General features: G+C 42.9%; 1 protein-coding gene across 8 annotated transcripts in view; it reads right to left on the bottom strand.

Annotated features, from left to right (window-relative positions):
* TANC2 (tetratricopeptide repeat, ankyrin repeat and coiled-coil containing 2) overlaps positions 1-15,670 on the bottom strand; it is a 774,525-nt gene that overhangs the window by 52,592 nt on the left and 706,263 nt on the right. For all 8 annotated transcript variants that reach the window (XR_003092631.1, XR_003092633.1, XR_003092632.1 and 5 more), the window contains 4 exons: positions 12,460-12,582; positions 10,005-10,241; positions 6,426-6,611; positions 3,288-3,381 (listed from right to left, as the gene is read on the bottom strand). Coding sequence is in view for 5 of the 8 variants with exons in the window: in XM_025196865.1 (XP_025052650.1) it covers positions 3,288-3,381; positions 6,426-6,611; positions 10,005-10,241; positions 12,460-12,582 (640 nt within the window). In the remaining 3 variants the exon portion in view is untranslated. The remainder of the gene's footprint in view (positions 1-3,287; positions 3,382-6,425; positions 6,612-10,004; positions 10,242-12,459; positions 12,583-15,670) is intronic.

Here is a 15,670-nt window from a genome sequence, read left to right as displayed (position 1 = left end):
CCAGGAAAGACAACCACCTTATTAATGTGCTTTCAGTCTCTTAGGTTGTACTTTTATCTACTGCATAGCTCAGTAGCAGAGAAAGTATATTTTCATGCATTTATCACCATTGTATTTGCACCTCCATCTGTGACTGCGTTATTACTGTTGACACACTTATCTGTTGGGTTTTGATTTTAGTCTTGTACTTCAGGTAAATATTCCAACTGGAGCAGGCTTTAATGTGCTGTCAGTAATTCCTGAGGTTATGATATAACTTGGCGCTGCAATTCAGGCAATAGCAGGATAAGATCATTAAGTCAGGAAGTCAATTCTATTCTAGGCATGAGTAGACATAAGCTACAGGTGTCAGAACAGAACAAGAACATTTGGATGTTTGGAGCTGAATACTAGTTTTAGGCTGAGTGTGCATTTTCTGCTACATTTGTCTTTACATTTACCTAGAAGCACTAAGTACTTTTGGGGAAGGAAAGTAAACCAAAATCAAATGGTACCTTTTGAGACCCATGCAGCTCACCTTCTCCAGGGCAGAAAAATAGGATCTTGAGCTTGAGAGTTTATGAAACTGCCTGGTGCCTGTTCTTCCATCTTAACATCAGCTTTAATCTGATACCTGTTATTCTTTAGAAATAACTCTTCAATTTGAGTGTAATTAGTACACAAATCCACTTTGCTCCAAGGTATCCAGATTCACTCAATAGCTCCCATTAAATACAAAAATATATATTAGACAAGGCAGCACAAACTATTCCTTCCATAGGGCAACATGGAAGATGCTGGAAGTATCACTAAGAAAATGGTCAGGCAAAGAAGGCTGCACAGGATGTGTGGAAATGGTAAAGGTCAGAGAGGACACAAAACTGCTGGAATCTGTCAGGCAAAGCTACGTGACTGAAAGCCTTCAGGCTAAGATGACTGTACAGGGAACGAGACATGGAGATGTCTGGAAGTTTAGAGCGACCATGCAGGAAAAAGTGTGTCATATACTAGTCCAAAAATCTGTATGGCTTATTATCAGATTTTGTCAGCTTTATCCAGACAATCCAAAGTTACCTTAGCTCATGTCCAATGATAATATCTGCACTATTCAATGCTGCTTATGAAGATATATGGTAGAGAGACTTTTCATGGTTTTTTTAATGAAATCTTAAAATTAGGTTGGATTACTGTCCCTTCTTCCAGTGTCTGTTTTTTATGAATGCAGTAACTTTTTGATATTACAAACAAAGCCCAAAATACCAAGAGGACTTTTAAAATATGCTAGATCTTTGCTAGTCACCATTTGAATCAAGATCTTACCTGTAAGAGGTTTGCCATTATTATTTGAGTGTTATGACTCCTTCCAAGATTGCATCTGGATAAGTCTGCACCTTATTTCTTTTTTGTCCTTACTCTCTGAAATACCCCACTAAATGCATCCTATATCCTACCTTATTTCAGCTCATGTCAGAATGCCTAATTCATTGTATAGTTAGGTCCTCTTGTTGATTCCAGGAGCTTCATCCTTTTGCTCCCATCAGCTACTTTCCAGGCTGCCTGCTATGCCCTTTCTCTCTTGTTGTCCTCCTTAAGTTCAGTTTGCCATGGGAAATACTCCCCAATAAGCTCAGTGCTCTGCAATGATTAATTTGGGTTTTGCCAGAAGCATGACAATAGCCACATATACATGAGATGCTGACTGCGCAGTAGCCCAAGCCTACCGTGCAGTTGCACTGCATGGGAGAAAACATGATGCAATGCTACTGTGCGGTAGCCTTGGGCTAATGTGCAGTCAGTGTCACAAAAAACCCATTCATTGGCACTACTGTGCAGTAACTCAGATTATTGTGCAGTCATTTAGTACTTATTTATACAAGTACTAAATGACTGTGCAGTAACGACTGCAGAGTCAGCATCTCCTGTAGACACAGCTACTATTCAGAGGTTTGGTTTTCATTAGTATAATTTTTCAGTCTATAAAATCAGAATCAGTTGAGAATGTGCCCAATTGTGTCTTTCTTTTAGTAAAAGTCATCTGATCACATACAGGACTGCATGCTATCCTACATTTGTAGCCTTGGTTTGTGTCATTTATGAAAAAAGCTGGTAAGGTCAAAATCAGGGTGGTGATACTCGGATAGGAACATTATCATGGAAACGACAGTGATTTAAATAGATCAGAGTCGAGCAAACATGATAGTTAATATTTACATAGATGCTCCACATTAAAAGCCAACAATTCCAATTTGCACACCGCTTGAAACTGAAATGATGGTACCTACTACATGGTTAAAGTGCAGAGAGTGAATGGCTGTTTTTTTTTCTCATAAAATTTACAAAGATGGCACTTCAGGACTGACATCAAAACTGAGAGAACAGAATACCCCTATTACAGCACATTTGTTTAATTGCTAGGTGCATTTTCAATGTTACAATGAGCAATTAAGAGGTTGCAGAAAACCAAAGACTAATTTAAAATTTAAGTACTTAACTGATGGTATTGCAGGTTATTTTGGTGGGAAAAAACACCCCTAGTATAATTGTGGCAAATAGCAACAGAGAGAAAGAGATACCAGAGTTTTGTACCCATCTAGCTCAACAGGTGCCCATTTAGCATCTACAGGTGGAATTAATGGGCCTGAATTTTCTGCGCAGAAAATTCAGGTTCACTAAAGTGCTCTCCTGAGCACATCTACATGTGTACCTCCATTGGAACAAATTGGCCCAACAAGAGCAGCCCAGTCCAGGGTTGCTTCTGCCCTGCTCTGCCCCTCTGCAGCAGCCAGGGGGAGTTCCAGGCTCCCCTGGGAGCCAGCCCCCAGATGGCAGAAGGCATGAGGGCTTACACCCAGCCTCTAGAGAGCAGGGGGGAGGTGTCCCAGTTCAACAGGCAGCTCTGTCCCAGCCTGGGGGAGATCAGGCTGGCCCTGAGTCAGAGGGTGGGGCCGGCAGGGTAGGCAGCTGCCTCCCAGCCCTGTGGAGATCAGGACCCATCCTAATATACTAACAGACTGCACAGTAATTGCTGTGCACATGTAGACGGTGAAACTTTACTGCACGTTAGATGAGTTTAATGCACAGTAAAACGTCTCGTGTAGACACACCCACTGTGATCCATATCAGTGTCTGTACAGAAGTTCAAGCTAGAGTAAATAATCCTACTTTGTAGTCAAAATACAATAAGGAGGGTGATAGTCTTCCAGTAAATAGAGAAGTCAAAATACTCCTAAGTATCAAATGCATATTAGATATTAATGAGTCCATAAATAAAAATAGAAAATAGAAGGTATAGGTCCAACAGAAATTACCTGTCTCTCCCCAAAGGCTGTCAAAGCTGTTGATTTGTGCTCGCTCCACCTCCTCTTCATCTTTCTCTGGAAGATCGAGCAAGTAGGAGACAATCTAAAACAAAGGGATATGTTAGCTAACAAACTTTAATGCGTTACATACCTAATGCTGACATCTTAACACGAGCTTTTCTGAATACACAAAAGTACATGAACAAAGTGTCTGTCTGGCATCTTACCATAAATAAATATTCTTCCTGAGATCAATGACTGAGCCCACTGCCCTAAGTAGCAAACTTGCATATGATAAACCTTTATTTTGTTGGTACCTAGCAATTCAGAATCTAGGTATGTCTTGTAGACAAATTATATGGTGTGCGCAGCGAGTCCTCTTTCACTCCTAAGTTAAGCCGCAGCTTCTGCAACCAGTGAAGAAACAATACTTTGTCTGTTGCGACTTTCACCTTGGCATCTGGCAGTTCTTTGCTATGAGAGTAAGTACTAGCACCCCTGATTTAGTGATGAGGAAACTGGAACACACCACAGGTGAGGTGATATTCTTCAGGTTACAAAGTGAATCCATGGCACAAAGAGGAACAGAATATCAGTCTTCAGAGTGTTTTGGGCCCCAGCCACCAGATAAAAGGGTATTTCTAGAAAATACTCACTGCTTCCTTGTTAGAAGATGCCAGTGTGGTTTTTCTGGCCTGAACTTCAGAGAATGAAACTAATTTCTTTTAAGGATGATTTTTTAAAATTGATTAAAAATCTTCTCCTGGCATGGTGAGATGATGTGAGACAGTAAGGAAATGACCGATGGATGACAATATATTTTTTTCACCCTAGGAGATGGAACTGTTGGTTTAGAGCTATGCTAAAGCCAGTGTAGTGCTGAACAGTGAAGAAGAAACTATGCCTGTTGTGCTCAGTGTAACTGTTTGGCAGCAGAGAAGGGCATGAATTCTCTTGTCAAAGTGAACTATATGAGGGGGCTTTGAAAAAAAGATTTTCAGTTACAACTGCCATTTCTAAGCTACTTGCTGATGTTCCCATACTGCTGAAATTCCCACACACAACATTGGCAAAAGGGGAACTTGAAATCAGAGCATATAATGATGCTACAACCACTGCTGCCACTGTAGAGTAGCACAGACAGAATTAAGCTACCTTTAAACTAGTTATCTTGGGTAGGGGTAGAGGTGTAGCTGTGTTAGAACTGAACTAAGTGTGGGCTAACTTTACCAGTATTCACCAAGTTTCTTGAGTGGGTCCTGTAGCTGCTGTGGCTAGAGTGTGACCAGTATCCAAACTAGCATGTTAAAACTAACTTGGGCACAGCTATGTTACATCTTAGTCAAAGCAATAACTGTACTGTAGACACTCAGAGACTAAGGGTATGGATGAACCTGTTATGCTGTTTAAGGGTTAAAGGAGGGAATTTACTACATTACAGGCGCATCTGTGTGAGATGCTTTAGTGCACAGCAGATTAATCTACTGAGCAGTAAAATGTCACTGTCTACAAGTGCATGGCATTTACTGTGCACTAAATTAGTCTACTGCGTGGTTTGATACTACCTGTAGATACAGGTAGTAGATTAACCATGCAGTAGCTACTGTGCAGTGCCTCATGTGTAGGTGCTGACCAGGAGCAATTTTGCTCCCAGTCAACCCAGTAGGGGGCTACTGCTGTTTGGCGAAGCCCCCATGCCAGGGGAGCTGTGGGGCTTCAGGGCAGCTATCTTCTGTCCCCATGTGCATGGGGCTGGGAGACAGCTGCCCCTGCAGCCTCACAGATTTCCCAGTCCTGTTCACATCAGGACCAATCCCTGGGCCCCCTGCCAGCCGTTGGGGAGGCAGGAGCTTCTCCTGGCTGTTGCAAGAGAGCAGAGCAGGGTAGGAGCAGCCCTGGACCAGGCTCCTGCCATTGGGAACAAATCTGTGCCTGACAGTGTGAACGTGTGGAGACGTTCCTGGCTGCAGTTTACTGCACTTTATATTACTGTGCAGTAACCTTACTGAACATTAATTGCACATGTAGACACACCCAGTAAGCTTCAAATGTTTTGTGTCTGTTCTATTATGCAGGTAAATGAAAGCTAAACTGCAGTAATTAGGAGCTGTTTCATTTCAGTGTAAATTACCTTGATTGATCTTCATTTATAATGGGATATGAGCAGATAAATAAAAGAGCTGCAACTGATGAGCTGATGCAAACTCGCATTACCTAGACATGTCTCACAGCTAGGTAAAGCTTACATCTTGCTGGACAAGTATGCTGCCTCCCCTCCCATAAAGCAACATGATCATTTAATCTGTAAAACCCTAAATCAGTTTTCAAACATTTTTTATATTTGTTAAAACACTAAAAAGGTGGTGTTGATGGTGGTAGTGGGAAACCCTGCAATGCTTAAATATTTTAGCAAACTGCCTAATCAGTTGAAGCATCTCAGGTCAAGGACTTCCAGTTCCTTTGTCTATAAGGAGCCATGTACATATATAACACTAACTAAATAGTCCATAATTCTGGAAGTATTTTTTAAAATGACAAATATATCAATATAATCTTGGGGAATCTTCCCACAAAAAAGTATCATGCAGTCAGGTTGCAAAAGATCTGCAGCTTCCTTTGATTAATTTCTCCAATTTGCTCATGTTACGAAATTTTCATGGATTATACTTAACTAAGGCAACATTTCAAGTCAGAAAAATGGGGGGGGAATGGAGGGCTTCTTTTAGCCAGAAGTCCTCTTTCAGCTTAGTGTTATTTCCCGACAGAGAAATACAGAGCATATTATCAGCAACCTGTGCAGAGTGTAATAGGAGCAAATGCCTCATATATTCTTCTCCCCTCTAACTAGCTAACAACCGCTTGGTCTAACAGTTTCCTACTACCACCAAGGAAATGACAATCATTACATAGCTTATCCTTGCTTGCTTAGGTTTATTTAAATAATTTAAGGACCGTTTACACTTTCTTTGGCTGGAATCCTGCCCAGGCTACATAGGATGCCAAGAATCCCATGGATGGGGCAAGGTGAGGGATGGGGGTGAAATTACTGGCTCCTCCTCCTAGACCTTTGTTCAGGCTTGTGACTACAAAACAGACGTATTATTTCCCTATTCCACAGAAATTCAGCAAAGTATAGTTATGTCTTACCTCAGTGTAGCCCATGCTGGCTGCTGCAATCAGTGCCTGCTGAATGGCATGGCTCTTTTTAAACACCCCCTGCTGTTGGCCAGCCATTGTCCAGTCACATTGAATCAAGAACTTGACTACCTCGAGGTGACCTCTGAGAGCCGCATGGACCAGAGCACACTGACCGTTTTTGTCCAAATGATCCACCTTTAAGGAGAAGAAAAAGACAAAATAAAATTAAACCAAATCATGGCTGAAACGTCATGGCTGTCTCAGTGTTTCCAGCCTTGGTTTCATAATAATTCCACATGTGCAAGATACACATTCTCTGCATTTTTCTAATTAACGAATCCATCCACAAGTTGTCAACATTCCTTCCCAAAGAAACACTGCCCTATGTTTAGGCTTCTTCTTGGCCGCAACTGTTTTCTTTGGGCAGGTCACCACTTTACAACTTCAGTTTTCCTCATGCTAAAAGCATGCCAGCTTTCTTCTTGAAAAAAGCATTTTCCCTTTGTTATTAAATGCACCAACTGTAGTTGCTTTTGAAATGAAATTCTATACATTGTTATTTGTCCAAGTCCACAAGAGAAAGGAGAGAATGTTCTAAAGCTACTATTTCAACGTTCTTTAAAAAGAAGCAAAAAGACCTCATCACATGAGCTCGATGTTAGCAGTGGGCAAAAGAAAAATGGAGAGTGATTCAGTGGTACTATAATCTGATATTCAACAAAAAACTGGGTTGATAAGCTCTTCAAGATAAGGAATGGTCTTTTCCTGCTGTTTGTGAACATCAGTGGTGGCTATTAGGTCCTATCATAATGCAAGTAACATAACGTCCACAATAATATCATCAAGTAAACATTTCAGTTGGTTTCCTTCTACTGATTAACCGTTTCACTGATGCACAACACATCAGATATAGCCAGGAGAGATAAATGTCATATATTTATCCTGAGGAATATTTAATATTTTTCTGTGCTCCAATCCAGTGTCTTAGCCTTTGGACCAAAAACAGCTGCTACCAGAATGCTGTTTATTCCCTGAAAACTCAATACTCAAGAACATCAACTTCCTTTTCTCCTATTCGGTTGGGGGATCTTTTGAATCACCTTTAGTGACCTTTTCCTCTCTTCCATTTCTCTGGAGAGAGGGTATAATGGAACTCCACTGGGATCTCATCATACTGCCTCTTATTGACCAGTGTCAGCAGCTCACCCAGCTTGTCTTTAAAAAGAAAAAAAAGAACCCCAAACTGTTCAATTTTTCCTTTACGTTGTCCTGACTTTATTACAGACAATAGAGCAAGAGCTAAATAGGTCTGTTAGTCATCTTGACATTCATATTAAAACCATACAAGCCTTTAGTTTCTTTCAGAACTGAGGCAAAGCATTTATAGAAACCAAAATTGTTTCCAGGAGGCTGCCACTTCAGTTATGAGTACAATTTTTCTCTTAACAAAATGTTTGAACTTGACTCACTATACAGAATTAACCCTTGAAACACTCAACACAAAGCTAAACAAAGGGTATTTTTTCTGGACAAGTTTGACAGAAGTTTTCAACGAATGTGCCCAAATGAGGAATTTTAAATCCATCGTGCGTTGCAAAAACAAGGTTGCTGTATTAACAGTGTGCAAAGTTAAGGAATTTTACAAAAATGACTTTGACAAACCATTTAGGAAAGTATGGTTAGACTGTTCCCAGTACCAGGCTTGAATTCCAGAATGCTAATTACAAACTCTGGAGTCAGTATGCCTTTTGTGCCAATGATATATTTCAAAGCACCATGCTCTTATAGAAACAAAAGCCTTACAACCACTCTCCTGGGGCCATCTATAAAGAAGATCCTAATCTTTTATATCTCAAGAACAACAAAACTCCAATAACAATAAAAACCCAGATATGTACACAAGGAATAATAGAAGCAGTTTGACTATTGCCAACTAAGTTGTTCCTAGTGCTACTTTGAGTATAATGCATGAATAATTTTGAAATAGGAGTTTTAGATAAAATAGACTGGATACATAAAGATAAAGGTAAAGATTTTCAAATGAGCCTAAGGGAATTAGGATCCTAAATCTTGTTGTATTCATTGGAAATTAGGCATCTAACTCCTTTAGATCAGGCATATAAAACTCATCTGACCCTGCGCGCCAAATCAGGCACACAAATTGGCCCTGCACACTAGAACCAGCATGAACCCTGGACCAGCCACTCATGCTGCATGCAGCGCATGTATTGGGTTCAGCCCTGTGCACCACAAGCAGCGTGCACCCTATATCCATCCTGCAGAGCCCTGGCATCTACCCCATTGCGCCTTTGGGTCTTGGATCAGCCTTGCATGCTGAATGCAACATGTGCACTGGGTCCAGTCCTACACACCACATGCATGCACCAACTGTACATGGCACATGGGGCCAGGCTGAGACCCAAAGGCAACATCAAGGGCCAGATGCTAGGGCTCTATACAATAGATTCAGTCTGCGGGCCCTACCTTTGCCACCCCAGGTTCAAAGATTTTGGGAATCACTGGCTAGTTAAGCAGATGAAACAGATGTTAGGCAGGCAGAAACTGTGTTAAATATTAACTGTGTGTGTGTGCAGGCACCACACATATGCATGCATACCTGCATGTAGCAGTATTATCAAAGACAATAATGTGCCTAATTACAACTGACTTTCACGTGAACTGAATAGGTGATGGTTTTATGGCACTTTCAAAAAGCTTCCTGCAAATAGAAAATTGCGGACTAGCCACTTCTTCTGGTATTTTATACTGCCATGATTGCATTTGGTGCATATTTGAACACAAAATGTGCCATTTCAGGTAGTTACTTTGGCCATCTACATTACAACAGTAACCTAATGAAGGATAATCTCACCATAAAGCAGCTATAATCTAATCCTATGAGCTGTCCAACAATCTGTTTCCCTTGACTTTTCAGGACATGCCCAACAGGACTGAGTTCTGAGAATAAAGGATAACTATTTTTTTTGTTAGATGGTTAGGAAACTGCAGATTTTAAAGATAGCCTGTGATTGTGGTTTCAACCTTTTTAGACTCGAAGTGTTCCATATAAGACTCAGGGCACTCCTTGAAAAATGCCTGCTCTTATTTTTTATTCATTTCTTGACTACAGAAAAATCATAGAACAATTCTTCTGAAAGACCTCACAAAGCAGAATGTTTTTTGACACTATGAATTCCTATTTAAAATATTTTATCTTGCAAATCATGTTTGCACACATGACAGTGTTTATACTGTGCGAGACCCCATGGCACCCTTGAAAGCTTCTCAAGGCATCCCAGGGTACCATGGCAACCTGGTTGAGAATCACTGGCCTATGGCAACTGTCAGCATCTGGTTTTGGCTGTGCAGAAACCATTCCATCAGACATACAGCCTTGCTTATATCATTGATCTTAGCCTTCTGAACAGACCAGAACAAAGAACAATATTTAAGAAGAATTATTTGGGAACAACAATGGGTCAACTTGTCTTTAGAGGTCTCTTATTTTCTACAAGCTACCAGAACTATCTCTCACACAAATGTAGAATGCATGGGAAGTCAGGCATCAGATAAATGCAGATGTGTTACCTTGGCTCGTTTCTTGCAGAGCAGCACAACAATGCTCAGGTACCCAGCTGCAGCAGCATAGCCAAGAGGTGTCAGGCCACTTTCAGATGAGGCATCTACATTGGCTCCAAACTCCAGCAATAAAGCCACCATCTCTGTGTAACCAAGGTGTGACTGGACACACAATATTGGAGCGTTGTTCAGAACTTCTGTTCGATAATTAACATTTGCACCTCCCAAAATCAGCAATCGACTAACCTACAGGGTAGAAAAGAACCAAGCATTTGACAGGTGTTTGTTTATGGTCCTTAAACACCTAAACAGTTGCTCGGGCCTTCCCCAAAACACAGAATTCACATCAGCATAGGACACAAACGCTCAATATTGGGACATGCCGAATATGTGACTTTACTATTGGCAGAGGGAGAGCCTAATCTCTGACATTTTGGAAAAAGCTTGACCTTTGTAGCTTGCTTAGTGCTGAAGTAGGGTAGCTTTAACCATACAGCCAGACAAAGGGCTTGTGGAGTCTCAAATGGGGATAGGACAACCAAACAGGTACTCAGTTTTCTCAATATTTAAAAATACTTGAACATCCCTCCCACAGGAGCCTTGCTGATCCATCTACAGGTCACCTGAATGCTGCTGCTCATTCCTCTGCCTTGGTCACTCTGCTCTTCCTGCATTTTGCTGCAGAGTGAAGAAGACAGTGCATGCAGCAGAAGAGAAAGAAAGATGAAGGGGACAAAGAAGAGGACCCTGGGCTTTCCTCTCCAGGTAAAAGAGAACAGGAATGAAGAGCTTTCTTAGGCTGGGCCCACCTGCAAGTCTAAATGGTTATCTACAAATTTGTCTGTGCTACAGGTTTTTTTCCTCTTCAGCTAATATGTCTGGACATGCTGATCTGTACAATCCACAGACATTGTTAATGTTTCTAGATTAGTATATGTAAATGCATCAGGTAATTCAAATGTATTATCAATTTTTAAAGAACTGTAGCACCGACAAATCCTAAGATGCCATCAAGTTTTCAATGCCAGAGTCTGATTTCTGTATCTTTGGGAGACAGAAATGGGAAATGAAGCATGTTTAATAGGAATAGAAATGAAGCTGCTCATTAACAGCATTTAATAGAAAATCCCTTCTGAATATGGAAGGGTTGAGAAGCCACCACATATTGGTTCCCAAACCTTAACTGGGTATGTCTACATGGCACAATGTTATGTCCTGCAGAGATACTCATGCTAGATTTGAATGAGCCATGTCTAGTACTGGAAATAGTGTAGCTGTGCTAGTATAGCACTCTGTCCAGGCTAATATACTGTATTCCCTTGAATATAAGATACCCTGGAATTCAAGATGAACCCAAATATTCTGAGCCTCAATTTAAGAAAAATAACATCTCTTACAAAAAACACATTTTTGTGGAAACAACCTTGATGGTGCACGTAAGAGCATTTTACTTTAATTTTTATTGGCATTTAAAGATGCAAGCCATTTTCAGAAGAAACATTTCCTTTAAAAAAAAGTGCATCTTATATTTAAAAAGAACATGGCACCTTGCTTCTCAGCAGAGCTAATTAGCCTTGCATGTAATGTTGTGCTAATGTGGTTCTAACATTTCTAGTATCCAAAATGTCTTAGAAATCTCTTTAGACATTCCCTTAAAAGCAGAGGTGTCAAACATATAACCTGTGGGCCAGATCTGGCTATGGAGTCATTCTATCTGGAAGTTGGGGGATGTGGCTGCGGGGATGGGGAAGGGCATGGCCTACCACAGACTCTGGGCCCTTCAGGTTCCAGTAGACATGGTGATTGACAGGAGGGCAAGCAAGAGGTAATGCAGGCCCAATGGCTCTCTGGCCACTTCATCTGTCACCACTGCTGCCGCCCTACTTCCCCAGCTGCTGGCCACTGCCATGTGCCTCATGCTGGGTGCCTCATGCTGGACCCAGAGCTAAAGCTGTTACTGCAGCATGGGGGATGTAGCAATGGCAGCTCCAGTTCTGGCATGAAGCTTGTGCTGTGTGCTGGAGCCACTGCTGCATACTTCAGGTTGCAGTCAAAGCTGCTAGTATCAGTGCTGCTGTATGCTCCAGGTCAGAGCTGGAGCTAGCACTATGTGCTCTGGGTTGGAGCAAGAACTGCTTTCACTGCCACTTCCTCATGCACTGGGCTGGATCCAGCCTGCAAGGTGACCTGCAGCCCAGATCCAGCCTGGGCCACAAGGTGAGTCTGACACCCCTGTCTTAAAGCCCTAGGCTCAAATTCAGCCAAACACTTAAACACCTGTGTAAATTAAACAAGCAGTTTCATTGGCTCCAGTGGATTTGTTCACATACTTAAATATACACATGTGCAGTTCACTGCTGGATCAGAGCCTTAGAGAACATTCGATACTTAGACCACCGCAGGCTGGCTGGCACCTGTCTTTCTAGCAAAGAATTATCTCATGAACTGATAATTTTTATGCTACCTTGATGTTAGGGGTGTAGAGGTTTCGCAGAGATGCCAGTGCCATTGAAAGACCTTCTGTGCTGTAGGAGATCCAAAGCCCTTGCAGGATAGAGGAGGATACCCCAACTTTTTTACTTAGCCCCTAAAAGAAAAGAGAATGATTCACTACTCAACGTATTTGCTTTCTGTTATACAGCAGGGATCATTACATTTAATAGAAAACATTCATGAACAAACATATTTCACCAATCACTGCCTGCAGAATTAGATTTCTGCTAACAACATAAAGGCAGCCAGCTGAGCATTAATTCAGGCACTAATAATATGTACAAATAATAAGCACATTCACTTCATATTCAACCTTTATCAGCAATGTAGGATCACTACTGGAGACTTGTTTAAAAATTAAACAAAACAAACAACCCCCCAAAACTAGATATGTTGGGACGGATCTATAGTATTATCTGTCACAGCAATTTATGCCATTATCACCATAGAAAGGTGTAGCTGTGGCTTACTGTAAAAGGATCACACATACTGCACCATTCTTCTTGAACAGAGTAACAGGGTAGCTAAAATACTCTTCCCTGCCAGTTAAGAACGGTCTCTACAGACTTAAGTTGATATGGAAGACAGCACAACCATTTATCACATTAGTCCTTTCTGTGAATTGATAAATTTGTGGCCACCAGACATAACTTCCTAAATTAGTATTGCCAGACACAATGCCTTTAATCCAGCCCTGTCATTCTTAGGCATATGAACCCCACAAGCCCTCATTCAGAGTATCCCATTACTCTGGGAAATATGGCATATTTTTTTATATTATGTACATAATATTGTGGCATAACTGATTCACAGAATATTCTTACCTTCACATAGATAGCTCATTGCACACTGCAATGCCTGTGCACAACAAAATATATGAAGGAAGTCTTCCAAAGGAATAATACTCATTTTCATACTAATAGACTGCCTCCAACTCTACCATTTGATTATCATAGCTACTTCATGGAGATCCTGCCATTTTTCTCTTGAATACAGCGCAGAACAGTTGCGTAAACTTCCTTCCCTTCCAAAGAAGTGATAATTTCTTCATTACAAACAGGTAGCAATATATGATCTGATTTAATGTGGAGAGTGGGGTGGAGTGGGGTAGGGCATGGAGGGAGAAGGGAGCCTATTTTGGATCAGGGTTTTAAATTAATAACTTATTTTGTTCTGCTTTTGCTTCACATCTTCTACTTCCACTTTCTTCTATGGAGTTGTACAGATGCCTTTGGTTACTATTTTAATAAGCAAGGACTTATTTCCTACCACCATGCACTCTGTGGGCATGTCCACACATGTAGGCACATCCGCTTGCAGCAGATTAAATAGGAGTAGCACAAATTTGAGCTGGGGATTTTTGGCTCAGTGCACAAGCCCAGACAAGCACTTTGGTGTGGGGAAAGTTGTACCACCTGTGGCAAAATAACCCTTCCCAGCTCCTCCTGGATCTGCAGTCCGGGGGAGGCAGAGCCTGAGGCCAGCACGTGTGCTGGCCCCATAAGTATAAAAACCTGCCCTGGCTAGCAGCTCAGGGCTACTTGCTCTCAGGAGCTTCTGGGGAATTCAGTTGTATCTCTCACCCATTGGCCTCACACAGTAGGGGCTATTAGTTAGCTGGGTGGGCTGTAAGGCCCACGCTAACTTGAAGGATGCAAATAGACAGGAGCTTCTGGGGCCCGGTCACTTGGTATCTGGGGACACTACCCCTTGTGCCAGCTGGACTGCTGAAGCAGCCCTGAGAGTTCCCTGCACCCTCTACCCACCGACAGCATGTGATCCCAAGGCTGTGCACCTGCCAGACCCAGATGGGGACTGCACAGCCAGTAGAGGTATCTGCACCTCTGGGCCAGCTGCCAGTGGGCTGTAGCTGCACAGCTGTCCTTTGTGTGGCACTACTGCCGTGTGTACTACCACCCTGCCATCTGGGCAGCTATTGCCCAGAAGATGTTCTCAGTGTGGTGGCCTGTTTTGAACGGTCAAAGCACGTCTTCCTGGCCCCAAGTGGCCAGGAGGTCAGCCACCTCCTGCTGGGTCCCAGGTGCCATCCCTGAGCAGGCTCCTTTGCCTGGCTCCTGCCACTTGCCTCACTAGCACGAATAATTCTGATGTTTCCTATTTAAAAACTACAGAATCTCTGATAAAAAAATCCCAAATATTTAAAATACCCCCAAATCCATGCTCTTCTGCAATTAAAACAGAAGACCACTATATATAGATAGATAGATCTATCTATCTAGAGAGAGATCAGTTGGGCAATGTTTTATAGATATATTTACAATTTTAAAGCAATTTGGAAGCCTATGAGTATCATTGTCATCATAATTAAATACATTCTAAATATCTATATGTTTTGATGTTTGCTTCTGGTTTTCTTATCAAACAATGGGTGTGTGATGGAGAGGGGTGGGAAGGGGTAGTAGGGTGGAAGGGGTGTGGGGGGATGCGGATGGGTGTGGAAGGATATGGGAGTATGTGGGTAGGTGTGGGGGATTGTGGCGGGAATGTGTGTGTGTCAGGACTGTGTGGGGGGAGCTGCTTAGGAGGGGTGGGTCCCCCTGCCCCCTACAGGGCACAGCCCCATCACACAGCACATAGACTGCTCCTCAGCAGGGGTTGCAGACCCCCCTTGCAGGGGCTACAGGCTCCCTGCAAGGCCAAGAGCCCCTCTGCAGGGACCAGAGTCCCCCCACAGGGGGTACAGCTCCCCTCCCGCAGGACCCAAAGCCCCCCACCCTGGGGTTACCTCCCCCTGCAGTGTCCAGAGCTACTCACAGATGCTACTGACACTGCCCCCACACCAGCCATAGCTCACTGGCAGCAGCAGCAGCGATCAGGATGCTCAGGGCCTCATGGCACAGCCCTCCCACATGGCACGGGGCAGCGGGGGGCAGTGCAGCTTGGTGCTGGATGCCTGCCACCCGTGCTGTTTCTGCCACATCATTCGGGTGTGGCTGGGCTCAGCATGGTGCCGTGCAGTACCATGCGCTTTCAGCCAGCTTGGGGACGCTCAGGCTGTCATCCATGGCCCTGTGCCACTTGTGGGGACTGCCTGCCATGCTGAGTGCACAGGCTCTGCATGCCATCTGGCTGGGTCGCTTCCACGAACGCAGGACATGGCCTGGCTCAGCAGGTGGTCCCCGCGAGTGGCACAGAGACACGGGTGATAGCCCAAGCAGCCC

Source organism: Alligator sinensis, unplaced genomic scaffold, assembly GCF_000455745.1.
Source record: "Alligator sinensis unplaced genomic scaffold, ASM45574v1 scaffold444_1, whole genome shotgun sequence".
In the NCBI taxonomy this organism is placed as follows: domain Eukaryota; kingdom Metazoa; phylum Chordata; order Crocodylia; family Alligatoridae; genus Alligator; species Alligator sinensis.
Note: the sequence above shows the minus strand (reverse complement) of the source record. Positions and strands in the feature narration are given on the sequence as shown.